This window comes from Melanerpes formicivorus, unplaced genomic scaffold (assembly GCF_026170545.1).
Source record: "Melanerpes formicivorus ecotype bairdi unplaced genomic scaffold, bMelFor1.0.p_v2 SCAF_45, whole genome shotgun sequence".
Lineage (NCBI taxonomy): Eukaryota > Metazoa > Chordata > Aves > Piciformes > Picidae > Melanerpes > Melanerpes formicivorus.
This window is the reverse complement of record NW_027142397.1, coordinates 500,168-527,079: the sequence shown is the minus strand read 5'-3', so window position 1 is coordinate 527,079 and position 26,912 is coordinate 500,168. Positions and strand designations below refer to the sequence as shown.

Genomic DNA, 26,912 nt, shown 5'->3' with positions numbered 1-26,912 from the left:
GCACCAGGGGAGGAAACACTCCAACAGTGCTGCTCTGGTGTGCTGCAGGTGCCCCAGGAGTGCCCTGCACACATCTCTGCTGCCTCCCTTGGGGCCTGGGCTGGCCACCAGTGCTGGGGTGGTGCAGCACCGAAGGAGCAGATGAGGCCAGAGCTGTCCCCAGCCAGCCCTGGTTGTCTGAGCTGCCCTTTAGCAGTCAGCTCTGCCTCGCCGTGGGGCTGCAGCATTTGTCCTGTCAGCGTCTGGGCTGCGAGGGCAGCTCAGGCCCTGCCTGGCCCTGCAGGGGTGGCTCTGCAGACAGGGGCTGGGAGGGCAGCTCCTGGCTGCTGCTCTTCAGGAAAATTTGCCTCTCCCCTTCAGCCTGCTGGGGTGGCACAGCCACAGCCCACCCCGTGGCACAGTGCTCCTGCCCCCCAATCCTCTGCTCCTTGTCCCTGTCCCCTCTCTGGGGCACTGCAGCCTGCACTCAGCCTGGGCTATTTTTAGGGATGTTTGTCAAGCTCAGCTCTCCGGGGGGGGGGGGGGAGGCGGGGGGGATGTGTCTGGGTGGCTCTGGTTGCCCCGAGGAGGCTTTCTTTGCACTTGGGTCATCTGAGAGGAGCAATCTGGGAGCTCATTCTATCTGCTGCCAGGTCTGGGTGGTGCCTGCTTCGAGGGGCACCCAGCCCCATGCTCCCCTGGCACCAGAGGTGGTGTTTCAGCCCCTATCACCCCAGGGCTGTGTGGGTGTGCCAGGCAGTGGGGCAGCTGCAGGGAGAGGCTGGGGATGCAGCCAAGCACTTCATACAAAAATATCCCAGCAGAAGACATCAAGGGCTGTGCCAGGAGGACATCTGCCCTGCAGCAGATGGGCACTGCCAGGGCACTGGGTGCAGAGCAGGGGCAGGAGCAACCAGGCATGGCTGAGCACTCCCCAGCACCCTGTGTCCTGCCTGCTCCACAGCCCCATCTCGGCTGGCTGGATCTAGGCACTGCTCCACTCTGATCACAGCACCGTGGGATGGTTTGGGTTGGAGAAGCCCTCCGAGATCATCCAGCCCAACCATCAACCCAGCACCTCCGCGGCCACGCAACCAGGGCCCCTGTTGCCACGGCCACACCGCTCTTGAACAGCTGCAGGGATGGGGACAGGACGAGGAGGGATGGTTTGAACTGAAAGCCTGGTGAGAGCCTGGCGCAGGCTGCCCAGAGAGGTGGGAGGTGGAACCACGCCAGGTCAGGCTGCTGGGGGCTCTGAGCAGCCTGCCCCAGTCGGGGATGTCCCTGCTGGCTGCCGGGCAAGGTGGCATTTCAGATCCCTTCCCACCCAAACCAGGCCCTGGCCCCCTGGCCCCGGAGCCCACCTGCAACTACAGCCACGCCAGCGGCCCCGCCCCTCTGCCCCCTATTGGCTGCGGCTGCGCGTTGGCCCCGCCTCCACGTCACCATTGGTCAATACCTCCGGGAGGCGTGTCCCCGCGCTATGAATGCGGCCGCAGCAGCCGCGGGACGGGGCTGGGGGCTGCCTGCGGGGGAGTGCTGAGCCAGGGTGCTGAGCCAGGGTGCTGAGCCATGCTGCCGCCCGCCTCGCCGTGCTGCCCCGGGGGGCTGCAGGAGTACCGCGAATACCGCGGCTGCGGGGCTGGCCAGGTAAGGGCTGGGCTCGGGGTTCCCCCCTACGCCCCCCGGACCTCTCTGTCCCCTGTCTGTGTCCCCCCCCGCCCGGCCCCGCTGTCTCCGCCCCTCTGTCGTTTTCCTCCCACTCGGGAACCTCTGTGTCCCTCATTCTGTCTGTGTCCCCCGTTCTGTCCGTCCGTCACCCATCCGGGACGGCTGTCTCCCGGCTCGTGTCCCTGCGCTCCCCTCCGGGGCCGCTGTGTGCCGTCCGTCCTGCCCCGGGAGCCATCCTCTCTGCACCGGTGGCAGGGAGGGGGCAGGCAGTGGCCTCTTGCTCCTTCGCAGCGAGCCTAGGGTCGCGGGGCGCTGGGGACAGGCTGAGGCGCTGGGAGCCCACCCAGGGCTCCTGGGGATGAGGTGACCCTGCCCTGTCAGAGGACATGGGGGTGGCATGATGCTGAGGAGTCTCCAGCAGCTGCCCCCCCAGCATGAGCCAGCTGCAGCTGGTGCTTTGGAACAGACTGGGGGAGGAAGGATGGCAGTGGTGGGGATGGCACTGACGTCTGGCAGGTGCCACTGAAGCTCCGTGGGCTGAGACCTTCACACCCACCGTGGGAGCTCCTCGGGTTAGTTCCTGCGTGCAGTGGTGGTGGAAGACTGCAGGGTTCTGCTCTTTCTCATTGCCAAGAAGCTTTCTTAGGTGGCCAGGCTGAGGCCTGGGGGGGTTTGGGGATCCCTTTGCCCTCCATGCTGGAGCATGGTGGCAGCTGGGTTTGCTTTCCAGGAGCTGGCTGGTCTGGAGCTGTGCCAAGGGGGCTGCACCTGCACGTCGACTCCATGCGTTAGTGGGGCCAAGCCCTTGCACTGCTCTCACCCCCCTGGTACAGCCCAGGGGCAGCCTCCTGCCCAGGGATTGGCAGGAGAATGGCTACAGAAGGCAAACCTGCTCCACCAGCTGCCTGCAGTGGTGTTTGCTTAACCTCCGCACCGGGAATGAGCTTCCAGCACCTGACTAAGCACTGGCACCGGAGCTGGGGGATCGCTGCTGGGGGCTCGCTGCTGGGCACACCAGCTTCCCACTCCTGGGGGGTTATCTCCTTCCCCCTGTGTGTCCATTGAGACCTTCACCTGCCCTATGCTACCTGGGAGCAGGTTGTGTGGCTGGCACAGGTTGTGGCATTGCCTCTGTGCCTCAGTTTCCCCAGAAGCAGGAGGTGGTACCCGGTGGTGGTGGCACAGTGAAGGTTAGCAGCAGCACCCCTGGGGATTGCATCATGCAGCAGAACCTTCAAAGGTCACCCTGAGCTGTACCTGCAATCTAGGAGGCAAGCTGGGCACCCACGGCTGCCATCTGGGCTGGCAGTCCTGTGCCTGTGGTGTCCCCTCCCAGGGAGCCTCCTGGAGCACCAAAGAAGTTCCTGATCCACCCCAAGCTGTGGAGTTTCTCCCCAGACCATGAGTCAGCACGAGCCAGCTCAGCAGTGATGGCATGAGCCTGGCATGAGCCTGCTCCTGCTGTCACCCATGGCATGAGCCTGGCATGAGCCTGCTCCTGCTGTCACCTTGGTCTCTCCTCCACGGTGACTCAGGGCAGCGGCACTCTGTGCGCTGAGAGCCGCTGGCTGTGGGCACTGCCTCCTCTGCCAGGGCAGCTGCAGGAGCCTGCGCTGTGCCCTGACCCGCTGCCCGACACATGGGGGTTGCATGGCCACCCTGACAGCTGCTGCGTGGTCACCTGGTGCTGTCCCACTTGGGGTGAGGGTGCCAGGCTGTGCCTGCCACCTCGGGACTAATTTAGAGGCAGCTGGCAGGAGGTCCCTGCTGTGCCCAGCTCCAGCTCTCTGCTGTCTCTCCTGGTGAATCACAGAATCCTTCAGGTGGGCAAAGCCCTTTGAGAGCCTCCAGCCCAACCTTGCTCTACCTGCCCAGGCTGGGGCTAAGCCATGGCCCTCAGCACCACAGCTCTGCCCCTTGGAAACCCCTCCAGGGATGGGCATTCAGCCACCTCCCCGGGCAGCCTGTGCCAGGCTTTGAGAAGCCTTTCAGTGAAGAAGTTTCTTCTGGTGTCCAACCTAAACGGCATGAGATTGAACACATCCAAGTGCCAGGTTCTGCACATTGGCCACAACAACCCCATGCAGTGCTACAGGCTGGGGTCAGAGTGGCTGGAGAGCAGCCAGGCAGAGAGGGACCTGGGGGTGCTGCTTGATGGTAAGATGAACATGAGCCTGCAGTGTGCCCAGGTGGCCAGGAGGGCCAATGGCATCCTGGCCTGCATTAAGAACAGTGTGGCCAGCAGGAGCAGGGAGGTCATTCTGCCCCTGTACACTGCACTGGTTAGGCCACACCTCGAGTACTGTGTCCAGTTCTGGGCCCCTCAGCTTAGGAAGGAGGTTGACTTGCTGGAATGAGTCCAGAGAAGGGCAACAAAGTTGATGAGGGGCTTGGAACACAAGCCCTATGAGGAGAGGCTGAGGGAGCTGGGGTTGCTTAGGCTGGAGAGGAGGAGACTCAGGGGAGACCTCATTACTCTCTACAACTACCTGAAGGGGGGTTGTAAACAGGCAGAGGTTGGTCTCTTCTCCCAGGCAGCCAGCACCAGAACAAGAGGACACAGTCTCAGGCTGCGCCAGGGGAGGTTCAGGCTGGAGGTCAGGAGGAAGTTTTACACAGAGAGAGTGATTGCCCATTGGGATGGGCTGCCCAGGGAGGTGGTGGAGTCACCATCCCTGGAGGTGTTCAGGAGGAGACTTGATAGGGTGCTTGGTGCCATGGGTTAGTTGATTAGGTGGTGTTGGATGGTAGGTTGGACATGGTGATCTTGAAGGTCTCTTCCAACCTGGTTTGTTCTGTTCTGTTCTATTCTATTCTATTCTATTCTATTCTATTCTATTCTATTCTATTCTATTCTAAACCTGCCCTGGTGCCACTCGAGGCCATTTCCTCTCCTGGCACTTGTACCTGGGGCTCACATCCTGTCTGCACAGCTGGTGCTGGCAGAAGAGCTCTGGATGGGGTGGGGGAGCTTGTGGCATCCCCACCCCCGTGGGCATCCCACGGGTGGCATGGGAAGGCTCTTTCTGCCCCGGGAGCTGCAACAGAGGAGGCAGAAAGGAGCCAAGACCTGGGCTGGAGAGAGCAGCAGCCGCCGAGGGGGGCGAGGGGGGGGATCGCTCCTGTGTGAAGCAGCTTGAGGGATGTGGGGAGGGGAAGCCAAGCCCCAGGCAGAGCTTTACCCATGCGTGGTGCCCGGGGAGGGAGGGTGTAAGGGGAACCCTGCTGACAAGCTGAGCAGTGACCGCAAACCATAGCCGCGGCCAGGCTGCTGCTGCCAGCCCCCCCCGACCCCCAGGCTGCCATGCAGGTGCCAAGTGGCAGCCGAGGGGCTCTCCAGCGTCCTGCCCCGCGCTGGGGACTGTCCCCGCGTGTGGCCTCCCGGGGCGCACAGCAACAGCCCTGCCCCATTCCATCAGGTGCTGCCCGGCCTGAGTCAGGCTGCGGGGGCAGCGTGGCCCCCGTGGGCTGGCTCCTGAGTCACCCCTTCCGGTGCCACCACCGCCTGCGTCTCGCCGGCGGTGGCCGCTCACCCCCGGTGGCGCTCGGTGGCTGCCGCCTGAAGCACTTTTGCCTTCCCAGCACAGGGGGATCGAGGCCACCCAGCAGCTGGGGAAGGGTCCCAGTGCCTTCATTCCCCTGCGAGAGGTGAGTGGTGTCCTGAGCGGGTGAGTCCCTCTGCTGGGGGGCTGCTGCCCGCCCTGGGTGGAACAATAAGGCTATGGAGAAAGGACCCCAGCCCGAATGCCGACACGCACCTCCTCGGAGCTGGGATGCTGAGGAAGGAGAGGTGGGGAAGGGTCACCCAGCCCAGGAGTGTCCCTGTGGCAGCATCTGTGTTGTTTCACCCCGGGCTTTTCCTGCCCTGCCCGTGACTCAGTTTCCCTACTCACCCAGACAGCTCTCCTCTCCCTGCCCCTCCCAAACAAACCCAGGCCCCTGCAATCCGCGGGGCTCCGCTGCCGAGGCACCCCCAGCCCTATCTCAGCTCCCAGCGGTGCTGTCCCAGATGGTTCCCCCGTGGCACCGATAGTGCCCTGCTTTCGTCACCGCCCTGGGGGGGGCCGAGCCCCATCTGCTCCCCACGGTACACAGCAGCCAAACAAACAAGGCAGCCTGCCGTGGGCAGAGCTGCCTGCGCTGCGTGGGGTCCGGCATGGAGCCCCCCAGGAGCGGGCAGGCGGGCAGCAGCAGGCGGTGCCCGTACCGGGCAGGGAGGAGGCTGCCCGGGGTGAGCCGATGGGGGGGACTGGGTGCTCCTGGGGCCTGCTGGCACCAGCGCGGGATGGGGAAGGTCTCCTACCCTAGGGGGAGTCGCTGGGGAGAGCGGGGGGCTGCAGCACGCAGCCCCTCACCACCCCGCTGCCCCTCCTGGCAGATCCCGCAGGAGGGAGCGGAGGGCAGCCTGCGCCAGCTCCTGATCGACGCCCTGCTGTCCTCGGGCAGGGTGGACCACGTCGCCATGGTGATGGGGCTGCACCCCCAGTACCTCACCAGCTTCTGGAAGACCCAGCGCCTGCTGCTGCGCATGGACGGACCCCTGCCCTACCACAAGCGCCACTACATCGCCATCATGGTCAGCAGGGGGCCCTGGGCTGGGTGGGGTCCCGGGGGGGCTCCCCTGGAGGGGGGTGGTGGTCCCAGCACCTCTGCTGGGGTTTTGCCGAGAGGTGAGGAGGCTTTGGGGACCTCACAGATGGGTCCCCTTTGGATCTGCAGTCCCAGAGGCCCTCTGGGATTGGTCCTGTGGTGCCCACCCAGAGTACCACAGCACCCCTCCCGCCCAAGGCCCCTGGAGACCCACACTGCTGGAGGGTGGTGGGCAGAGACCCCTGTCTGGACTCTCATCCCCAGGGAAACCCCTCCAAGAGTGGTGGGTGGGAGGTGGTTCTCTGCCTCGGCTTCTCCAAGGGCTCAGCAGGGTTGGGGGCCCCGGCTAGTGCTGGGGGGCTGACTGCCAGGCTCCCCCCGCAGGCAGCAGCCCGGCACCAGTGCACCTACCTGGTGAGTCTGCACACGGAGGAGTTCCTGCAGGTGGGGGGCAACCCAGCATGGCTGCAGGGCCTGCACTGCGCCCCCCCAAAGCTGAGGAACCTCAATGAGATCAACAAGCTGCTGGCACACCGGCCCTGGCTCATCACCAAGGAGCACATTGAGGTGAGAGCTGCTGCTGCCCCACAGCACCCCCAGAACGCCCTGGGGTGGGGGTCTTGAGCCCAGAGGCCACCTCCTGCTTGCACCCCCCTGCTTTAACCCCTTCAGGGCCAGGCTGTCTCTGTAGGGGTGTTACCCCTGGGCTGGGGGGAGGTCTGGTTTATGGGGAGGGACACCCCCAGCACCCTCCTGGCCTTGGGCCCTGGGGTGTGCGTGGGGCACAGCAGAGCAAGCTGGGGGTCCCTTGCAGGCGCTGCTGAAGCCAGGGGAGGACAGCTGGTCACTGGCAGAGCTGGTGCAGGCCCTGGTGCTCCTCACCCACTACCACTCCCTGGCCTCCTTCGTCTTCGGCTGCGGCATCCACCCCGAGGGGGGGCAGGACGGGGGACAGGGCTGCCACCACCCCTCCCCCCACAGCGACGGCAGCCCTGCCGCTGAGGACAGCCTGGGGGGCTCCGGGGTAAGGGGGCAGGGGGGCTGGGCCCTGTGGGGCAGCAGGGTGGGATGATGTCCTGGGATGCTTCCCCTGGGAATTGCCCCCAGACCTCCCGCGGGAGCAGTGGATGTGGCAGGGCTGGAGCCTGGCCGTGCGCAGCAGCAGGGTCTGGGTCCTGCAGAGGCTGCTGGGGTGCAGTCAGGGGCTGTGCTGTGGTTTCCACAGGGCTTCCCCCTCCTGCCAGCCCCGGGGGAGGACACGAGCAGCTCAAACCCCGAGGCAGAAGGGGCAGCAGAGCTGAGAGTGGCTGCAGCTGCTCTGGGCTTGCAGCCCCCTCTGCAGCCTCTGAGCGTGGGCTCTGCTCGGCCAGGGCAGAGATGCCGTGCGGGAGGTGGAGCTGCTGATGGAGAGGATGAAGCTGCTGCAGGAGAGCCAGCTGGAGGAGGAGGGCATCACACAGGAGGAGCTGGAGACTCGCTTCGAGCTGGAGAAGACGGAGAGTTTGCTGGTCGCTCCCTCGGGTGAGGGGCACGGGGGTGCAGCTGGCTGGGGAGGGGGTCCTGGGGGCTGGGGAATGCAAAGAAGGTGGCACGGAGCCAGCACCCGGCCGGGGAGGGCAGGAGCAGGCCCCCAGCTGCAGGGCTGGCCGTGCCCGGGGCCAGGCTGCGGCTGATGTGGCTGTGGTGCTGTCCCCAGAGGTGGCAGAGGAGTCCCTGCGCTCCAGCGTCCTCTGCTTCGTGGAGGACCCCGAGTTCGGCTACAAGGACTTCACCCGGAGGGGCCAGCAGGCCCCCCCCACCTTCCGAGCACAGGTGGGGGCCGGGGGCTGCCTGGCACAGGGCCTGCTGGCCTGGCTGGGGTGCAGGGCAGCTCTTCCCGGGGCAGTGTGGGTGCAGGGGGAGAAGGACTGGGGCCAGGCTGGAGCTGCTACAGAGCCCTGGAATTGTTCAGGTTGGAAGAGACCTTCAGGATCACCCAACCCAAGCTTCAACCCAGCACTGCCAGGGCACCACCACCCTGGCCCTCAGCACCACAGCTCCAGGGCTTTGAACCCCCCCAGGGCTGGGGACTGCACCACTGCCCTGGGCAGCCTGGGCCCGGCCTGGACAAGCCTCAAAGGGCAGAAATTGTTCCTCAAGGCCAACCCAAACTTGCCCTGGGGCAAGCTGAGGACAGATCTTGTCTGAGCAGTGCAACCAAATGCCAGTAGCTGGCGGGGAGGAGGGAGGTTCAACGTGCTGGGGAGACCCCAGCCTGCATCCCCAGCTTTGCAGGGACCTCACATTTCCCCACCAAGCCCCAGCCCCCTCGCTCCTCAGGATTACACCTGGGAGGACCACGGCTACTCCCTGATCAACCGCCTGTACCCCGACGTGGGGCAGCTGCTGGACGAGAAGTTCCAGGTGGTCTACAACCTGACCTACAACACCATGGCCATGCACCGGGGCGTGGACACCTCCGTGCTGCGCAGAGCCATCTGGAACTACGTCCACTGCGTCTTCGGCATCCGGTGTGCCCCGGCCCTGCCGCGCCCTGCCCCACCCAGCCCTGCCCCTGCCCCAGCCCTGCCCTGCCCCTGCCCCAGCCCTGCCCTGCCCCTGCCCCAGCCCTGCCCTGCCCTGCCCCTGCCCCAGCCCTGCCCCTGCCCCACCCCGCCCTGCCCCACCCCCGCCCCTGCCGCGCCCTGCCCCACCCAGACCTGCCCCTGCCCCAGCCCTGCCCCGCCCCTGCCGCGCCCTGCCCCACCCAGCCCTGCCCTGCTCCTGCCCCAGCCCTGCTCCAGCCCTACCCCAGCCCCACCCTGCCCCTGCCCCAGCCCCGCCCTGCCCCAGCCCTGCTCCTGCCCCACCCCACCCTGCCCCAGTCCTGCCCCATTCTGCCCTGCCCCACCCAGCCCCACCCAGTCCTGCCCCAGTCCTGCCCCATTCTGCCCCTGCCCTGCCCAGCCCTGGCCCATCCTGCCCTTTGCTTGCCCCTTGCCTGCCCCTTGCCTGCCCAAGTCCTGCCTCATGGCTCAGAGAGAGCAAAGTGCTGCTGCTGGGGGGGGTCACCTCGGGGTGAGCCTGGGGTAAGGTCTCCCCTGCTCCCCCAGCTACGATGACTACGACTACGGGGAGGTGAATCAGCTGCTGGAGCGCAGCCTGAAGGTCTACATCAAGACTGTCGCCTGCTACCCAGAGAAGACCACCAGGAGGACCTACAGCCAGTTCTGGAGACACTTCAAGCACTCCGAGAAGGTGCTGCCCCCTCCCTTCCCCTGCTGGCAGGGTGTGGGGGTGCTGAGCCCCCCAGGCCCTCACCCTGCTCCCCTTCTGCAGGTCCATGTCAACCTGCTGCTGCTGGAGGCTCGCATGCAGGCAGCTCTGCTCTACGCCCTGAGGGCTGTCACTCGCTACATGACCTGACCAAACCCTGCTCCCTCCTCCTCCTCCTGCCCCGAGGCTGGGGGAATGGCCAGGGGGGAGCTGGCACCCTAAAGACTTGCCTGGAATCTTATCTCCCACCTTATGGGGCCTGGAGCTGTGAAAGGAAAGTTGGGGGCCCCCTGCTCCTCATCCCAGGAGAGGGAACCCCTCAAGAGCTGCTGGTGTTGGGGAGAGCCCAGAGTGCTGCCCTGGGCTTGGCAGAGCTCCACTGCTCCCTGTCTGCCTCGGGACGAGCCTGAAGAAAGCCAGGCTGGGGTGTCCTGGGTGCTGCCCTGGCCGTGCAGTGCTGCTGTCACACCTCTGTGCCATGTCCTGGCACCAAGACTGCCAGCGCTGAGGGCTCTCCGCGTCAGCAGATCACCAGAGGGGGCCGTGGGCTTTGTCCCTGCTTCTTGGGGTCTCATTGTGCTGGAGGAGATGCAGCTGCCCTGGCACCCCCGTGCCCACCTCTCTCGTAGCCAGGGGTGGCACCACAGGGGTGGTGGGAAGGGTCTGGGCAGCACTGGTGCCACTCACCTTGGAGCTGAGCCCCCAGGCTGGGGTCTGCATGGCTGGAGAAGAGGCAGCAGCCTCTCCTGGCCTGTCTGTGCCAACCACAGCTGCAGCTCAGGTATTTCTGGGGGGCATTTGCCCCTGAGTGGGCACAGAAGTGTGGCTGTGGCTCTGCTGCAGGTTTGTTTGGACAAATAAAGTTCTTGGGCTTTGTTTTGTTGTTTTTCTTTCCCCTTCCCTGTTTATTTTCCTTTCTTTTTGTCCTTTCCCCACCGAAGCAGCAGCTGCAAGGCGCAGGTTCCCTCTCCCCTTGCCCATTCCCAGGGGCTGATCCTGCCTCTTGCAGGGATGAGGGGAGGGTCCCACTGCTCTGGGAGCACCCCTGGGTTGTCCAAGGGGGCACATGGTGCTGTGCAGCTCAGCACCTATCGGGGCGGGCAGGAGCCGCTGGCAGCTGCTGATAAGATCCCTGAGGAGGGCCTGAGCTGGGCTGCTCCAGCCCCAGCCCTGCAGCTCCAGCCCCAGCCCTGCAGCCTGAGCACCACCATGTGCTGGAGAAGCAGCAAGGAGCTGGATCCTGGCTCGGGGACTGTCTGCACCCTGCAGCCCTGCAGGCAGGTAGGACCCACGGTGCTGCGTGGGGCCGTGGGGCTGGGGCCCCCCCGGCAGGGTCAGGGCTTGTTGGAGAGGGCTTGGCACCACTCATGGGGCAAAGGTGCTCCTGGGGCAGCCCGGGGGCACTGGGCAGCTGAGGCAGGAGGGTTGGTTGTCCCCTGGCTTGGCTGGGGGTGCTGAAGTCCTGGGGCTCAGGTCCCCACCCAGGTCCCCTGCGCATGGCTGCAGACCACAGCTGGAGGCAGCTAATGCTTAGGAGACAGCAGGAGGAGCCTGGGGCTGGGGGGAGGTCCTGCCGGCACTTGCTGGGCCCCCACCAGGCAGCAGCTGGGGCTGAGAAGATTTTCTGCTGCCTCCAAACATTTCCCAGGGGTTTTCCAGCCCTGGCCAAGGAGGTTGAGCAAAGCCCCCCCCACGCTGTGCTCCAAGAGCTGCTTCGTGCCAGCTGCTCTGAGCCCTGGCAGCTCATTGCCCCATGGCAGGGGGCAGACACCTGGACCTGCTGCGTGGGCTGGGGATGGAATTCCAGCTGGAGGCAAAGCAGCTCTGCCACGGCCAGGTGGGCATGGGAGGTTCAGCCCAAGCAAGGAGGGGTGGTGGCTGCAGGTCTCTGCCCCAGCTTTGCCCAGGGCTGTGCCCATGCCCACGTGGCTATGGGTGGTCCCCAGGGAGCAGCTGCCCCAGCAAAGCCTCTACCGTGGTCACCCCAGAGTGCGATGGAGCTCAGCCCCCACTGCTCCCAGTCCCTCCCAGCCTCTCCCCAGCAGTGGAGCTCCCAGGGCCCTCAGTGAGAGTTCTGGGGGTGGGTGGGCAGGGACCAGCCCCCCACTCGCTGCCTTAGCTCATGGGAACAGAATGTGTCCTGCCCATGGAGCCCAAAATATCCCCTGGCACCATCTGTGCCCGGCGCCAGCCACGCTTCCTCTTGTAACCCACACCGTGCCCAGCCCTGCCAGGGCTGCCAGCCCACAGCTGTGCCACTGTCCCTGCCCCGGGACAGACACTGCCACCAGGGCACACACTGTGGTGCTTGCAGGGGCACAATCCCTGCCCTGCTGCTGCTGCCCACACCATTGCTGATGCAGGACAGGCTGCTGCCCACCTGCCCACAGGCCCTTCTTGCCCACCTGGGCACCCCCTTGGTCACCTCCAGCTGCTGTTGCCAACCCCCACCCCCAGGTCCTTTTCTGCCAGGCAGCTCCCAGCCACTCTGCCCCCACGCTGGGGCATTCCTGGGGCAGTTGTGACCCAAGGGCTGGGTCCAGCCTGGCCAGGTCCCTCTGTAGGGACCCCACCTGCAGGATCCATCCTGCGCCCCCCCACCCTCCAGCACATCAACACAGACACCCATCAGGGTGCCTGCAGGCTGAGGGTGTCCCTGAGCTGGCCTGGGCTCCGGGGTGCCAGCCTGCACCCTTAGCTCTGTGCCAGCCGAGGGACCAGCACCTTGGTGGGTGCTGATGATGGGTGCCTCCCACGTGCCTGAGCAATAGAGGGGAGCAAAGCATCCCCACAGCCCCCCCGCTGCTCCCCTCTCACCCCTGTTTCGTTACCTGGCATCGCTTGTGCAGCCTTCCAGGAGCGGGGCTGGTCGGACTGGGGGCTGGGGGCTCCCCGCCGCTCCTGTGGCTCCCAGCCGCTCCTGTGGCTCCCCGCCGCTCCTGTGGCTCCCAGCCGCTCCTGTGGCTCCCAGCCGCTCCTGGCTATCCCGGCTCGGCAGCGACACCCGCTGGGAAGCGGCAGCAGCGGCGAGAGCCGCCCGCGGCAGCCCGGCCCCAAGCCAGCCCCACTGCAGCCCAGCCCCACTGCAGCCCGGCCCCACTGCAGCCCGGCCCCACTGCAGCCCCACTGCAAGCCAGCCCCACTGCAGCCCAGCCCCACTGCAGCCCCACTGCAAGCCAGCCCCACTGCAGCCCAGCCCCAAGCCAGCCCCACTGCAACCCAGCCCCACTGCAGCCCAGCCCCAAGCCAGCCCCAAGCCAGCCCCACTGCAGCCCAGCCCCAAGCCAGCCCCACTGCAGCCCAGCCCCACTGCAACTCAGTGCCAACCCAGCCCGACTGCAACCCTCTCCCACTCCAAACCTTCCCCACATCTCTGCTGCAAAGTTCCCTAGCTGGGGGGGTGTCCATGCTGTGTTCCCCTCACCCCTCCCCAGTCCCATCACCCATGGCAGGGCTCCCAGCACCATACATCAAATCTGGATGGTCCTGAGCTGCTGGTGCCAGCTCCTAGCACGACTGAGGATGTTGGTTGGCACAGTGCCTGGGGTGGGCTCATCCTCTGCCCCCTCCATCACCCTTGCAGGGGCAGGCAGCTCACCCTGCACACCCCACGCTGGGGCTTGCCCGCTGACAGCCCAGGCTGGCACTGCTGCCAGCTGCGTGTCACTGCTGCTGGGCAGGGCGCAGGGCCCCGCAGTGCCTTCTCTGGCCAACAAAAATCCTTGCTCCTGGGTGAGCAGCGAGGGGAAGCTGCCCCCGAGTGCCGGCTGCGCCTGGCCGGCTCTCCAAGGTGCTGTCTCCAGCGTTCAGAGGCCCTGGAGCGGGAGGAGCTGCGGGAGGGAGGGAGCAGAGGCGTGGGGGGATGGATGTCCTTGGCTGCTCCTGCTGGGGTGCAGCAGCTCGGCTCGGGCCCCAGCTGCGGCAGCCCAAGGGAGCGAAGGTTCGTGGCCGTCTGGGCTGCCGGCAGAAGGGGGACGAAACAAACCCACGGAAGGATGAGATCCACCCAGCTGGGGGCTCCCTGCGCCCCCTCCCCCCAGCCCGGCCGTGCGCAGCCCCAGCGCTGCCTTCTTCCCTATCTGCTGCGCCGGCTGCCCCCAGGACCCTGCCCGCGACCCCTGGCCGCGGGGTTCCGGGCGCCTGCGCCGCAGGAGAGGGAAGGGGCAGCACCCCCCCCGACCCCCTCCAGCCTCCCCCCGCCCCTGGGTGCCCCGGGCCCCGCCCCTGCCCCTCCCCCTGCTCCTGCCCCGCACCGCCGCGAGGCGGCGTGGTTCTGCCCGGTGGGCGTGTCTTCACATGAGGAGGCGTGGTCTTTACTTAGAGGGCGTGTCCTGCGCGCGAGCCCCGCCCCACCCCCCCGGACTACAGCTCCCGGCATGCGCCGCGGCCTGCCGCCCGCCGAGGCTTCCGGCGGGGCCGGCCCGGGAGCGGCGGAGCCGGCGGCAGGCAGCGGTGAGGGCGGCGGGGAGGGCAGCCGGGAGGGCAGCCCTGCCGCGGGGGCCAGGCCGGGCTCGCCCCTGGCTCCTCGGCGGCGCTGCGGGCGGGGGGCGGCGCGGGGCCGGGGGGGGGGCCGGGGGGCGCTGGGGGGCGCTGGGGCAGGGGGGGCGCTGGGGCCGGGGGCGCTGGGGGCGCTGGGGGCGCTGGGGGGCGCTGGGGCCGGGGGGCGCTGGGGGGCGCTGGGGCCGGGGGCGCTGGGGCCGGGGGCGCTGGGGGGCGCTGGGGGCGCTGGGGGCGCTGGGGGGCGCTGGGGCCGGGGGCGCTGGGGCCGGGGGCGCTGGGGCCGGGGGCGCTGGGGGGCGCTGGGGGCGCTGGGGGGCGCTGGGGCCGGGGGCGCTGGGGGCGCTGGGGGGCGCTGGGGCCGGGGGCGCTGGGGCTGGGGGCGCTGGGGCTGGGGGCGCTGGGGCCGGGGGCGCTGGGGGGCGCTGCGGGCGCTGGGGGGCGCTGCGGGCGCTGGGTTCGAGCTGCGCTGCTCCGCGCCCGGGGGCCGGGGGGGCCGAAGGGGCACTCCGGGCCCTGCTCTGCCCGGTGCCGACCCCCGGAGCTCGCCGGCGGCTCTGCCGGTGCAGCCCCGGCCGTAGCCCTGCCCCGAGGCGCAGCCGCCGCCGCCGGCCGGGAAGGGGCCGGGGCCGAGAGCGGAGGCTGCAGGTCGGCAGCGCTGCCCGGCCGGGGCCCCGCGCTCTGCTTTGGCTCTTCCTGGGGCAGCCCCCGTGGCCTGCCTTTGTTTGCTCTGTTCGCTCTCGCCGCTGACTGAAACCCGAAGCCTCCCTGCCCTGCTTCGCCGTCCGATTGTTCTCGCCTGTGTTTGCCTGCAGATGAATTGCTCGCGGCGGGCGGCGCGGCCAGGCGCGGGCAGGTGAGCGCCGGCGGAGGCGGCCGAGGTGAGGAGCTGCTCGGAGGGGCTCCCCTGTGCCTGCCCCCAGGCGCCGGGGTGTGCGGGTGCTGCTTCCAGAGGCTGGGGGGGAAGGGGGGATGCGGGCGGGCAGGAAGCCTGAGGTTTGAACTAAGCTCGGGGGAACCTTTTCAGCTGGAAAAGACCTTCGATGCCCTTTGGGAGCCTCCAGTCCAACCGCTCCCTAACTCTGGCCAGGCTGGGGCTAACCATGGCCCTCGGCACCGCCTCTGCATGGCCGGGAAGCCCCTCCGGGGTTGGGGATTCAGCCCCCCACCCCGGGCAGCCTGTGCCAGGCTGCCAGAGCCCCTCCAGTGGAGCAGTCGCTCCTGGTGCCCAGCCTCAACCTCCCCGGGTGCTGCCTGGGGCCATTTCCTCCTCCGTCACTTGTCACTAACTTTTGAAGTGTGGCCAGCAGCAGCCCTGGGCAGGGTCTGGTTGCTGGCAAGGGAAGTGGAGCAGTGCAGTTTTCTGTGGGGCCTTGGTGGTGGCTGAAGGATGGACTGAGCTGGGCTCCCTGCTGTGCTGCTGCAGCTGCCCAGGAGTGTGGCTCAGCCCTGCCAGCAAAGCCTCCTCCTGCTCTTCACACAGACTGAATCCACATCACCTCCTGGAGCAGACAGGGGTAGCCTCACCTGGCTTAAATTCCTCTGCAAACAAGTGTGCAAAAGAGAGGAGAAACGGAGCCCAGATGAGGCCAGTTGTGAGTGCAGCTGGTTGGCACAGCTTGGGTGCTGAGGGCACCCTTCTCCCCTTCAGGCTGGGTTTAAGTGGTGCCAGCGGCGCTCCCTGTGCTCAGTGTGGTGCCAGCTGTGTCGCCTTGTCCTGGCAGGGCTGCCTCTGTCAGCAGCTGCTTCCAGAGGAGCTCTTTGGCCTCACGAGGTGCTCAGATCACCTCCAGCCCTGGCAGGTGGGGGGCAGAGGAGGGGGCAGTGCCAAGGGGCTGCCACCAGCACGGCGGTGGCTGTGTCCCTGCTCCTGCTCTGTGGCTCTGCCCTGGCTGCTCCATCGCTGCTGATTCCATTCCCTGTTCAGCCTGGTGACAGCTGAGAGCCAGATCTGTGCCTGAACAAAGGGCTCCCAGTCTGATCTCACTGCACTGCCTGTGGCCTGTGCTGGGCATTCTGTCTGCTGCTGACACTGCAGCCCCTGCAGCTCCCCTGGGTGGTGGAGACTCAGCTGCAAGCTGTACAAAACCTGGAGTGGGAGTGGGGGAGCTGAGAGTGAAACCCCTGAGCTGCTGGGAGCTGTGCTGGGGCTGGTTTGTCACTGCTCTGAGGGATGCCATGCATGCAGCAGGTTACTGAGCTCCTTGGTCTCATCTGGGTCCCCTCCAAAGGCGAAGTCACAGAACCAAGGCAGGAGGGGTTCCTGCCCCTGCCTCCTGCAGCCTGTGCAGTGCAGAGATGCTCCAGGCCCCCCCTGATCCCTTCCCTCACCTCTGCAGCTGGGCTCTGCCCCCCCTGGGCCCCTGTTTGGCCCTGCTGTGCTGGCAGGCTCAGAGCCCTGGCAGGGGGGAGCTGTGTGAAGGCCTCAGCTCTGTGCAGGGGGAGAGGGCAGCCCTGGCAGGGGGGAGCTGTGTGAAGGCCTCAGCTCTGTGCAGGGGGAGAGGGCAGCCCTGGCAGGGGGGAGCTGTGTGAAGGCCTCAGCTCTGTGCAGGGGGAGAGGGCAGCCCTGGCAGAGGCCTCTTTTTGTCATTTAATTAGTGGCTCTTGCTGAGCTGTCAATGCTGTGCTGAGAGCTGCTCCAGCTCTGCCCTGGGCCCAGGCAGTGCACAGCCTGCAGCCAGACCCTTCCTGGGGAGGGTTAACTCCTTACACACTGCCCCCCAAATCCAGGGGCACATCCCAGGAGTCAGCATCTGGGCGGAGAGAAGGCTGAGAGCCTCCAGAGCAGGGTCCCAAAGTGCTTCCCCTGTGGTGACTGTCCCAGGGGACTTGGAGCTCAGGGTGCAGAGCTTGGTGTGGTCTGCTGGTGGCTGGGGGCAGGCTTGGGGCTGCAGGTTCTGGCTCCTGTCTGCTGGGGAAGGGGCTGGGGAGGAGCAGCTGAGGGGCTGGGGGTGCTCAGCCTGGAGCAGAGGAGGCTGAGGGAGAGCTCACTGCTCTCTGCAGCTCTCTGAGAGGAGGCTGGGGGCAGGGGGGGTTGGGCTCTGCTCCCAAGGGACAGGAGGAGAGGGAATGGCCTCAGGCTGCCCCAGGGCAGGTTTGGGTTGGCCATCAGAAGAGACTTTGGATTCTCAGAGCCTGGCCCAGGCTGCCCAGGGGGGAGGCTGAGTCCCCATCCCTGGAGGGGGTTCAGAGAGGCAGAGCTGTGGTGCTGAGGGCCATGGCTCAGCCCCAGCCTGGGTGGAGGGTGGTTGGCCTGGAGCAGCAGCCTCTGGGGATGACTCACTCTGGGATTCCTGCTCCCTGCCAAGGAGGAGTCTGAGCTCCCCTGGCTCTTGTGTTGCTCTCCTGCTGTGCCCTCAGGCTTGGTGATCAGCTCTGGGAGGCTGGAGGCAGCTCTGGGCCCCAGCCTGGCTGACTCGGGGGCTCTCTGCTGGTGGCTGTGTGCTGGAGGGGGGGAGGGGGCTCCAGCTGCCTGCAGAGAGGCTTTGGGTGCCGTTGGCCTGGGCCAGAGGAGGCTGCAGGGAGGAGGCTGCAGGGCAGCCGGGTGGTGTCCTGCTGAGCCCTGCAGCTGGGGCAGGTAGGGTTTCCCCTCTGCTGGCCTGCAGCAACAGCTGAGGGCTGGGGATGGGGCAGCAGATTCCCTTCACCCCTTGGTGAGGCCTGGAGCCTCCACAGCTCCTCTGGGCAGCCTCTCCCTGGCAGCTGGCACTGGAGCAGTGAGCTGGGCACTGTGCAGTGCTGAGCTGCTTCAGCAGGGCTCAGGCACAGAAGCCTTTGGGCTGCAAGAGCCTTCCCAGGCCCTCCAGGACAGCCATTCCCTGTCCCCTCTCATGCTGCTTTCAGTTGTTTGATGCCTCCAGGTCTCACCCTGACTCTTCCTGCCCATGGCTCCTGCTGAGGGCTTTGTCAGAGCCCTGCTGCTGTGCTGGGCACAGGGCTGCCCTGGGCCCTCCAGCCAGCTGCTGGGCAGGGGGGGCTGCAGAGCTGTGTGCCCCATTTCCATCTGGAGGGGCAGAAGGCAGCAGGGCTCTGTCCCTGCCTGGAGCTGGGCTCCTGTGGGTGCTGCCCCTGCCCCCCTGCAGGTATCCTCACTTCTCAGGAGGCAGTTTCTGGGTAATCTCTCTCCTGGGGGATTTGCTCTGATCTGGCAGCTTTAGGCCCTGGCAATATGAAACCTCTTCTAAATCCACTTTGTTCAGCCTGCAGGCTGGGGGCTGCTGCTGAGCCCAGCACCCCCTCCAGCTCTGCTGTGCTCTGATTGGGAAGGGAGTGCAGAGACAGGGAGAGAGCAAAGGGCTCCATACCCATTTGGGCACAACTGGCCCAGGCCTGCCTGCAGCTCTGAACACTGCCAAGAGCCAGGCAGCTGCTAAAGCAACCCAAAAGGTGAGGAAGAGGAATGGAAGGGAAGGGACTTGAGATCAAGGAGGGCAGAGTGAGGCTGGAGATGAGGCCTGAGGGTGGGGAGAGCCTGGCACAGGCTGCAGGGAGGCCCTGGAGGTGTCCATGGCCAGGCTGGATGAGACCCTGAGCAGCCTGGGCTGGTGGTGTCCCTGCCTATGGCAGGGGCTTGGGCTTCAAGGTTCCTTCCAGCCCTCCATGAGCCTGTGAGATGCTCACAGGGGACCAGAGAGCCTCCAGAGCAGTCCCCCAGGAGGTGAGGAAAGAGAGCTGGGAGGTGTCCCCTGCCGTGGTCTGGGGGTGCTGGAGGGGCTGCTGTGGGGCCCTGGCTGCAGGAGAGCTGTGGCTGAGTCTCAGCTTCTGTGGCAGGGCAGTGCTGGCCAGCTGGAAGCTCCTGCAGGGCCCTCAGCTGCTCACCCAGGGCCACTCCTGGTCCTGCTGGGCAGAGGCTCTGCTGGGGGGGCTGAAGGGGGTTTGTAGGGCATGGAGTGAGCCCCAGGGCAGCTTCACTGCCATCAGAGTTCCTCAGGGGCCTGTGCTGAAGGACAGCTGGGGAGGTGCTGAGGGGCCTGAAGAATGGCTGAGAGCCTGGAGAAGAGAGGGCTGAGGGGATCTGAGCAGTGGTGTAAGGCTGGGGGGCAAGAGGCTGGGGCCAGGCTCTGCTCAGTGGTGCCCAGGGGCAGTGAGCACAGACTGGAGCCCAGGAGGAGAAAGTTCTTTGTTGTGAGGCTGCTGGAGGCCTGGAGCAGGCTGCCCAGAGAGGCTGTGGAGTCTCCTCTGCAGAGCTTCCAACCCCCCCTGGGCACTGTGCCCCTGGGCAGGCTGCTGGGGGAGCCCTGCTGGAGCCCTGGGGGAGCCCTGGGGGAGCCCTGCTGGAGCAGGGGGTTGGAGCTCCAGAGGCCCCTTCCAGCCCCCCCCAGCTGGGGTGTGCAGCAAGTGTGGGGAGCTGGTGCTGGTGTGAGGTGCTGAGCTCCCTGCCAGGGCAGCAGAGCCAGCTGGGCCCAGGGCTGATGCTGTCTGCAGCTCCTGGCAGCTGCAGGCTCTGCTCAGGAGCCCTCTGCAAGGTGACTTTGCTCCTCCTGGCCAGCCTGAGCCTGCCCTGGGGCCCCCTGAGGCCATTGCCTCTGCTCCTGCTGGGGCAGGTCAGGCCCCAGCTGGCCTGCAGGCCCTGGAGCCGGGGCAGGAGCTGCAGGGGGAGCCCGGGGGGGCTGCAGTGGGCTCGGGGGGGCTGAGCTCCCTTCACACAGCTCTGCAGGCTGCCTCAGGCTTGCTCTGGGGCTGCCTCTGCCTGCCCTGCCCTGCTGCCTGCCCTGGCATCTGCAAGGCCCTGGTGGTGCTGGCTCCCTGGGGAGCTGTGTGTGCCAGGGGCACCGGGGGAGGCTTTGCTGCTGGCTGTGGCTCCAGCAGAGTGGGAGGCAGGGGGCAGAAGGGCTGGAACTGGTTGAACTGGAATTCCCAGGTGGTGCTTGGCCTTGGGTGGTGAGCAGCAAGGTCCTGCTGATCTCAAAACCTGGGGCTGGCAGCTCCTGGCGCTCTGGGACCCGCTGGCAGCTCAGCTGAGAGCTGCTCTGGCCACAGCCCTGCAGCAGAGCTCTGGTACCTGAGCAGCAGGGCCTGGGCTGGCACCATCAGGCACTCAGCACCAGCAGAGATGCCCTGGCTCGGGCTCTGCTCAGTGCAGGGGCCAGGCTGGCACCTGAGGAATGGGGTGGGCAGGGCCTGCAGACTGGTGTCACAGCCCCACAGACTGCACTGGAGGGACCTGCAGAGCCCATCCAGCCCAACCCCTGCAGCCAGCAGGGACATCCCCAGCCAGGGCAGGCTGCTCAGAGCCCCTCACAGCCTGGCCCGGGATGGTGCCGGCCAGGGGGCAGCTCCCACCCCTCTGGGCAGCCCGGGCCAGGCTCTCCCCACCCTCAGGGCCAAACGTTCCTGGCACCTCTCGGCAGTTGTTTGCTGAGCGAAGCACAGCCTCTGGCCCCTGGGGTGTGGGGGTCAGAGAATGCTAACCACCCTGAGCTGGTGCCCAGGGGCTGCTCTGGGAGGCCTGCAGGAGGTCAGAGCTTGCAGCTCCTTAGGACCTTTTCCTTCTTTTCAGTTCCCCCTGAAGCTCCTCAGCCTCTTCCTCATGCTGGGCTTCCCTGCCCCCGCCCCTGAGGTGGCTCTGACCCTCCCCCCCTTGCCCCAGGCAGGTTTGCTGAGGGTGCCCCTGAGCCAGCTGGGCTGTGCAGCGCCCCCGGGTGGCTGCTGCCGAACCCTGTGCTGGGAGCTCAGCCTGCAGGGCCTGGGGAGCCGGCAGAGGAGAGCTGAGAGTTCCCTCCGGGGGGCCCCCGGCTCCGGCCGCCCCCGCCCCCCCCCCCCCCGGCTCCGGCCGCCCCCCCCCGGCTCCGGCCGCCCCCCCCCGGCTCCGGCCGTGCCCTGCTCTGGGCTGCTCTGCCTCGGCTCCCGGGCTGCTGTGCCTGGGAAGGTTGCTGTGCCCTTGGCTGTTAGCAGAAGTTCTTCCGATGGAGCCCTGGCCCGGGCTGCCCGGGGGGGGCTGCCCCCTGGCTGGCACCATCCCGGCCAGGTGGTCTGGGGCTCTGAGCAGCCTGCTCTGGCTGGCTGCAGGGTCTGTGCTGGAGGAGCTTGGAGGGTCCCTTCCCACCTAAACCATTCCATCCTCCCATGAGCCCTGCAGAGGTGGGATGAGTGCTCTGGGAGCAAACATTTGATGCTTTGTGATGATTCCCCTGGATTTCACTTCCCTTTTCTTTCCACCTCAGCCTCTGTGAGCTGAGGGAGCTCTGGGGATGTCCTCACAGAGCAGTGAAGCTGCCAGGCTCAGTGCCAGGCTGCTGGGGGGGACTCCTGCTCCTGGTTGTGTGCAGGCTGAACGCTGCTGCTGGAGACATGAAACATTGGGGTTTGTGTTTGCTGTGATTGCAGGAATTCCTTGGGGAGCCAAAGTGCAGGAGGGATGGAAGAGAACTCTGGTGAGTACCCTCCTGGGGGTCTGCTGCAGGGGCTGGACCTGTGCTGCGCTCCCTGGCCACCTAGGTTTGTGTCTCAGTTCACAACAGAACAGAAGGGAGCTTGGCAAAGGCATCACTGCTCTGCTGCAGGGCCCAGGCCTGGTTAGAGCTCTGTGCTCTTCCTTGAGTCTCCACCTGGAATTCCTCTCAGCTGGGCACCCCCAGCTCTGGAGAGCAGGGAGCAGCTCCTCTCCCCCTAGGGAAGAGGCACTGAGCTGGTGTGAGTGGAGCAGGGCACGCTGGCAAGCCTTGGGGCAGCTCCTCTGCCCTCTCTGTGCCTGTTGCTGCTCTGCCTTGCAGCACACAGGTTTGTTCTGAGCAAAACTTGGCTCAAAGCAGGGCTGGGATGGAGCACCTGGGGCTGACATCTGCCTGCACAGAGCCCCCCAGCTGTGCTGCCTGCTGGGGGCTGAGATTTATTGATTGTCTCCTGCAAGCTGCTTGGCTTCCAGGGATGCTTCTCCAGCTGCTGCTGGGCTCTGGCCTCCTGGGGGCGCTGTCGCTGGGGCGGGAGGTGAGGCGAGGTGGAGCTGCTGCGTGCCGGAGCCGAGGTGCGGCCCGTGGCCTTTGTCCCCTCACCCCTCGGTGCCTGGCTGCTCATTAACCGCCCAGCCCTGCAGGGCTGCCTGCTGCGGCTGCCCTGGCAGTGCCCACCGGGGCTGCACAGCCGCGCAGAGAGCCTTTGGCGCTGTCAGGCTTCGGTGGCCGTGGGTGGGTGGGGAGCCCTTGGCTGCCTGCCCTGGCTAATGACAAACGAAACTTGCTGTTGTCTTCAGGTTTGGAATTCCTGCTCCTCCCTGCGGCCGAGGGGGGAGTGGTCTGCAGGCAGCTGCAGGGACCAGCCTGGTTTAGGGCAGGAATGCAGCTGCAGGGCTGCTCCCAGCCCTGCCCTGGGGTCTTCGAGTGCAGAGGATTCCTGCAGGGCTGTAGCTGGAGTGAGCACACGGCAGGAGCTGGGACCTTGGTGTGCCGTGGGGAGGGCAGCAGCTGAACTCGGCACTAATGCTGAGACCTGGCTCTGGGCTGTGCCTGCTGCTGGCCCAGGCAGTGCAGGCTGTGGGGCAGAGGCAGGAGGCGTTGGTGTCCTGCCGGGGCCCCGCGGGGCTGGCGGCAGCACTTCGTCGGTTGGTTTCTCACCTGTGGTGGAAAGGAGCCCAGCGCTGGCTCTGGAGCTGCCTTCTGTGTGCTCCGAGCCGCAGTGCGACCCGGCGAGAGCCGCAGCACCGGGCAGCTGCGGCCGCCAGGGGGCGCCCAGCGAGAGCCGCAGCACCGGGCAGCTGCGGCCGCCAGGGGGCGCCCAGCGAGAGCCGCAGCACCGGGCAGCTGCGGCCGCCAGGGGGCGCCCAGCGAGAGCCGCAGCACCGGGCAGCTGCGGCCGCCAGGGGGCGCCCAGCGAGAGCCGCAGCACCGGGCAGCTGCGGCCGCCAGGGGGCGCCCAGCGAGAGCCGCAGCACCGGGCAGCTGCGGCCGCCAGGGGGCGCCCGGCGCCGGGAGCGGTCTGTGCCCGTGGCGGTCCCCCGCGGCCGGGCAGTGCCCTGTGGCTTCCTGGAGTTTCCTTTGACTTCCCTGAGCTGCTGCAGTCAGCGGCTCGCTCCCAGGGCCCGGAGAGCACTGAGCCGTGGCCTGGGAAGGGACCTGGGTCCCAAAGCCTGAGCCTGCCCTGGGCGCAGGTAGCTCTGCTCGGGGGGCAGCAGCAGCCTCTGGCTGTCACCGGGGGGCAGCGCTGGGCAGCAGCAGCCTCTGGCTGTCATCGGGGGCAGCGCTGGGCAGCAGCAGCCTCTGGCTGTCACCGGGGGGCAGCGCTGGGCAGCAGCAGCCTCTGGCTGTCACCGGGGGGCAGCGCTGGGCAGCAGCAGCCTCTGGCTGTCACCGGGGGGCAGCGCTGGGCAGCAGCAGCCTCTGGCTGTCACCGGGGGGCAGCGCTGGGCAGCAGCAGCCTCTGGCTGTCACCGGGGGCAGCGCTGGGCAGCAGCAGCCTCTGGCTGTCACCGCAGGGCAGTGCTGGGCAGCAGCAGCCTCTGGCTGTCACCGGGGGCAGTGCTGGGCAGCAGCAGCCTCTGGCTGTCACCGGGGGGCAGCGCTGGGCAGCAGCAGCCTCTGGCTGTCACCGGGGGGCAGCGCTGGGCAGCAGCAGCCTCTGGCTGTCACCGGGGGGCAGCAGGGCAGCGCTGGGCAGCAGCAGCCTCTGGCTGTCACCGCAGGGCAGCGCTGGGCAGCAGCCTGACCTTTGATCAGCCAGGGGCCTGCAGCCTCCCTGAGGAGTTCTGTTGAAATTCAACCGAAGTGGTGAAAAAGCTGCCCCCATCCCCAGCCCTTGGAGCTTCCCAGGACATCTCAGAGCTGTTAGCAGGGGCTGGGAAGCAGAGGCTGCCCCTTGCTGGAGGGCAGGCAGGAGCTGGCTCTGCCCAAGCATTCTGCACTGCAGGGGTTAAGCTGCAGTTTGCTTTGGGAGGAAAGGAAAACCTCTCCAAGCAATTAAGATGCTGAGCTAATGAAGAGGCTCCCAGGGCTGGGGCTGCTGGGGGAGGGTGGTGAGAAGCCCCCTGCTGAATCAGTGGCTGGAGGACCTCAGGGGTGATGCTGCAGTTGTGAGGCTGAGGTGCTGCTGAGCACAGAGTTAATCCTGTGGCTGCCAGATACTGAGCTGCCTGCCTGCTCCTGCTTGCCTCTGATGGGACTACAGCAGGCAGGCTGGCACCCTCCACACCTCCTCTTCCTCAGGACGAAGCACTGATCAGCCTTCCTGCAGGTGGTGCCTGGTGCACTGCTTTCCAGGGGTGCTGGGTTGCTTTCTCTTAGACCCAGAAGCTGGCTAGCAAGAGGCCTGCTGCCTCCTGAGGCCATTCCCTCCTCCCCAGCAAAGATCCCCTGAGCCCATCCCTAGAGGAGTGTTTAGGACAAGGACAAAAGGAGACTTCCCTTCGTCACGGCTTCCTGCAGCTGAGTTCCTGTGCTGGGGCCTGTCCCCAGCTCTGCAGAGCAGGATCAGCTCTGCTTTGAAGTCTCCTCCTGCACCCCTGGCAGCCTGTGGCAGTTGGTCACCGCTGCTGGGGCCTTCAAGGCGGAGATGCTGAGTCTGTTTCCCGGCAGCTGGTGAGGTGCAAGGTGCAGGCAAGGCCAGGAACAGAGAGGTCTGTGCCAGAGAGCCACACAGCTGGGAAGGTTCCTGTGCAGGGTCAGGGTCCTGTGACTCCCTTTTGGGTTCTGAGGGCTGCTGTGGCTCTCATGAAGAGCTGCAGGCATCTGGTGAGGGCTGGCTGTTTCCCTGCTCCCCTGATGAAGGTGAGGGTTGGTTGGGAAGCTCTGAGGAGCAGAAGCGAGCTGTGGTGTTGCTGGTGACTCACCTGCTGCCTCAGAGGTCCAGGCTGCCTCAGAGGAGGCAGAAGGCTCTCAGCTCCTCCCCAGTGAGGAAGAGGAGGGTCCACACAGGCCCAGCTGCTCTGCCCATGCCGGCACTGATCCTTCCCTCGCCGCTTGGAGGCTCCTCAGAGGTTGAGCAAGAGCAAATATTTGGGGGCTGAGGTTCACCCAGTGGCTGATGGCTCCTGGCTGGGTGTGAGACCTGGTGTGGCTGTGCCACTGCTGAGGGTGATCTGTGTGGATCTGTCAGAGCTCCCTGCAGGGCTGCAGCTGCTCCTGAAGCAGAGGCTGGAGCTTGCAGCAACACGAAGGGCAAAGCTGACAGACTGGAATGGGCCCTTTGGAGCTGCCTTCTGCTGGGCAAATATTTATCAGCATTGTTCCCAAAGGCTGATTTGTGCAACAGGAGGAGGTCAGACCTGTAATTACCTGGTGGAAATGGCTTCTGAGCACCCAGCAGGTCTGAAGGGAAGCCTTCAGGAGCTGATAGCTGGGTGAGAGTCTGGAGGGGGCTTTGGGGCAGGGCAGGGAGCAGGAGGATTCCTTGCTGCATTTCAGTGCCTCAGACCAAACCTGGCTGCTGCTGCCCTCAGTTCCTGCCTCTGGGGGTGTCTCCCCAGGGTGTCACAGGGCTGTACCTCAGCCACCCACTGGTGGCTCACAGGGCTGAGAGGAGCCTGGGCTCGGTCTGTGCTGCAGCTCTCCTGGCTTTGCCATTCCCTGTCTCCAGTCTGTTGCCTGCCATGGTGATGCCACTTGGTAGGTTCTGCTCTGGTGCCTTTAGTTGTTGCTGCTGGAGAGGGCCAGAGAAGAGCTGAGCTCAGAGCTGGGCCTCTTCTCCCCTGAGCCATGCAGTCCTTGATGGCCTTTAGCTTAGCCTACTCCCCATGGCACAGCTGGCAGTGGCAGGTGGACATCCTGCCTCCCAGTGCTTCCCTGTGGGCAGAGGGCTGATGCCTTGCTGCTGGCTCTGCTGTGCTGGAATGGCTCCTGTGGGTTCTGTCCCTGTGCTTGCTGTTGGCCTCTGACCAGGGAGGTCCTTCTGGTGCTGCTTCAAGGTGCTGCCCTGAGTGGTTTGTCAGCTTTGGAGGTTCCCCTGTCAGGATGGCACAGCCATGAGTCACCCAGGTGAGCCAGGCTGGGGGAGCCTCTCTCCTGCTGTCAGGGTTTGCATTCCTCAGCTTCCCCTCCCTGCTCAGCAGCCCCAAGCTGAGCTGCAATGGCAGCGAGTGCAGAGGTGGCACCAGAGGTGGCACCAGAGGTGGCACCTTCTCAGCACTGCCTGAAATGAGCTCTCATGGAGCTGCTCTTCCCCTCTCCAAGACAGGGCTGGGAGGTGCTTTGGACCTGAGCTCCTCTTGCCCATGGCCTGTTGGAGGAATCTCTGCAGCCTGCTCCCTGTGACAGGGACTCTGTCACAGTGACTCTGGGGGTTCCAGCCACCCCCAGCTTGGCTTTCCTGCAGGTGCTGGCAGTCAGCTGCTGCTCCTCAGCCCTGCTCTCCAGACCCTTCAGCAGCTTCCTTGCCCTTCTCTGGACAGGTGGCAGCGCCAGGCCAGCCCTGGCATCCTGGGTCTGCTGCCCTTTTGCCATCTGAGCTGCAGCAGGCACCACCCCTGTGCTGGCTGATGGGTGGGGACAAGGCCCCTGGAATGCTCCGGGAAATAGGAGTTTCCCTCTTGGCAATGCCAGAGGAAGCAGGGAGGAAGTCACAGGGCTGAGGAGCAGTGAGCTCAGCTGTGGCTCAGCCCAGCCAGGCCCTCTCAGCAGGGCTCACAGGGATGGGCACAGGCTGCCCAGGGAGGTGGTGGAGTTCCCAGCCTGGAGGCGTTGCAGGATCCTGTGGCCATGGCACCTGGGGCCAGGGTTTGGTGGCCATGGTGGTGCTGGGTGGATGTTGGACTGGATGATCTCTGAGGGCTCTTCTGTGGCTCTGATTTCCAACCTGAGCCTCCCCCGCCCTATCTGGAGGCCATTTCCTCTCGTCCTGTGCCCAGCTCCGTGGGGGCAGGTGGCCAGAGCACTTCCATGCCTGTCTGACACCATCCCAGCTCAGGCTCTCCTTGTCCTGCCAGCTGCTGAGGCCTGCAGCTGGGGGCATGCACCCAGAGCATTGCTTCTGCCACAGTTCCCTCTCTTGCCCACCCC

The 26,912-nt window shown here is 66.3% G+C and overlaps 2 protein-coding genes across 9 annotated transcripts in view; both read left to right on the top strand.

The window, feature by feature from the left end:
• The first annotated feature begins 1,494 nt into the window (after positions 1-1,494).
• Positions 1,495-10,371, top strand: SESN2 (sestrin 2). 5 transcript variants are annotated; one of them, XM_068159062.1, is made up of 10 exons: positions 1,498-1,629; positions 5,233-5,298; positions 6,029-6,226; positions 6,625-6,807; positions 7,055-7,264; positions 7,611-7,761; positions 7,937-8,052; positions 8,623-8,750; positions 9,333-9,477; positions 9,559-10,371. In XM_068159062.1, the coding sequence occupies exons 1-10, from the start codon at positions 1,552-1,554 to the stop codon at positions 9,643-9,645; spliced, it is 1,362 nt and encodes a 453-aa protein (XP_068015163.1). In that variant the 5' UTR covers positions 1,498-1,551; the 3' UTR covers positions 9,646-10,371. The 5 variants fall into 5 exon arrangements, with proteins under 5 accessions (XP_068015161.1, XP_068015164.1, XP_068015163.1 ...); XM_068159061.1 differs by having other exon boundaries at positions 1,500-1,629; positions 8,560-8,750; XM_068159060.1 differs by having other exon boundaries at positions 1,495-1,629; positions 8,560-8,750; positions 9,333-10,371.
• Positions 10,372-10,695: 324 nt separating this feature from the next.
• PHACTR4 (phosphatase and actin regulator 4) overlaps positions 10,696-26,912 on the top strand; it is a 33,902-nt gene continuing 17,685 nt past the window's right edge. Inside the window, exons 1-3 of one of the 4 annotated variants that reach the window (XM_068159020.1) lie at positions 10,696-10,776; positions 14,808-14,848; positions 21,319-21,365. In XM_068159020.1, the coding sequence (XP_068015121.1) occupies positions 10,705-10,776; positions 14,808-14,848; positions 21,319-21,365 (160 nt within the window). In that variant the 5' untranslated portion in view covers positions 10,696-10,704. Of the gene's footprint in view, positions 10,777-13,885; positions 13,948-14,807; positions 14,874-21,318; positions 21,366-26,912 lie in introns of those variants that run through there. The other 3 variants (XM_068159022.1, XM_068159023.1, XM_068159024.1) reach the window with 3 other exon arrangements.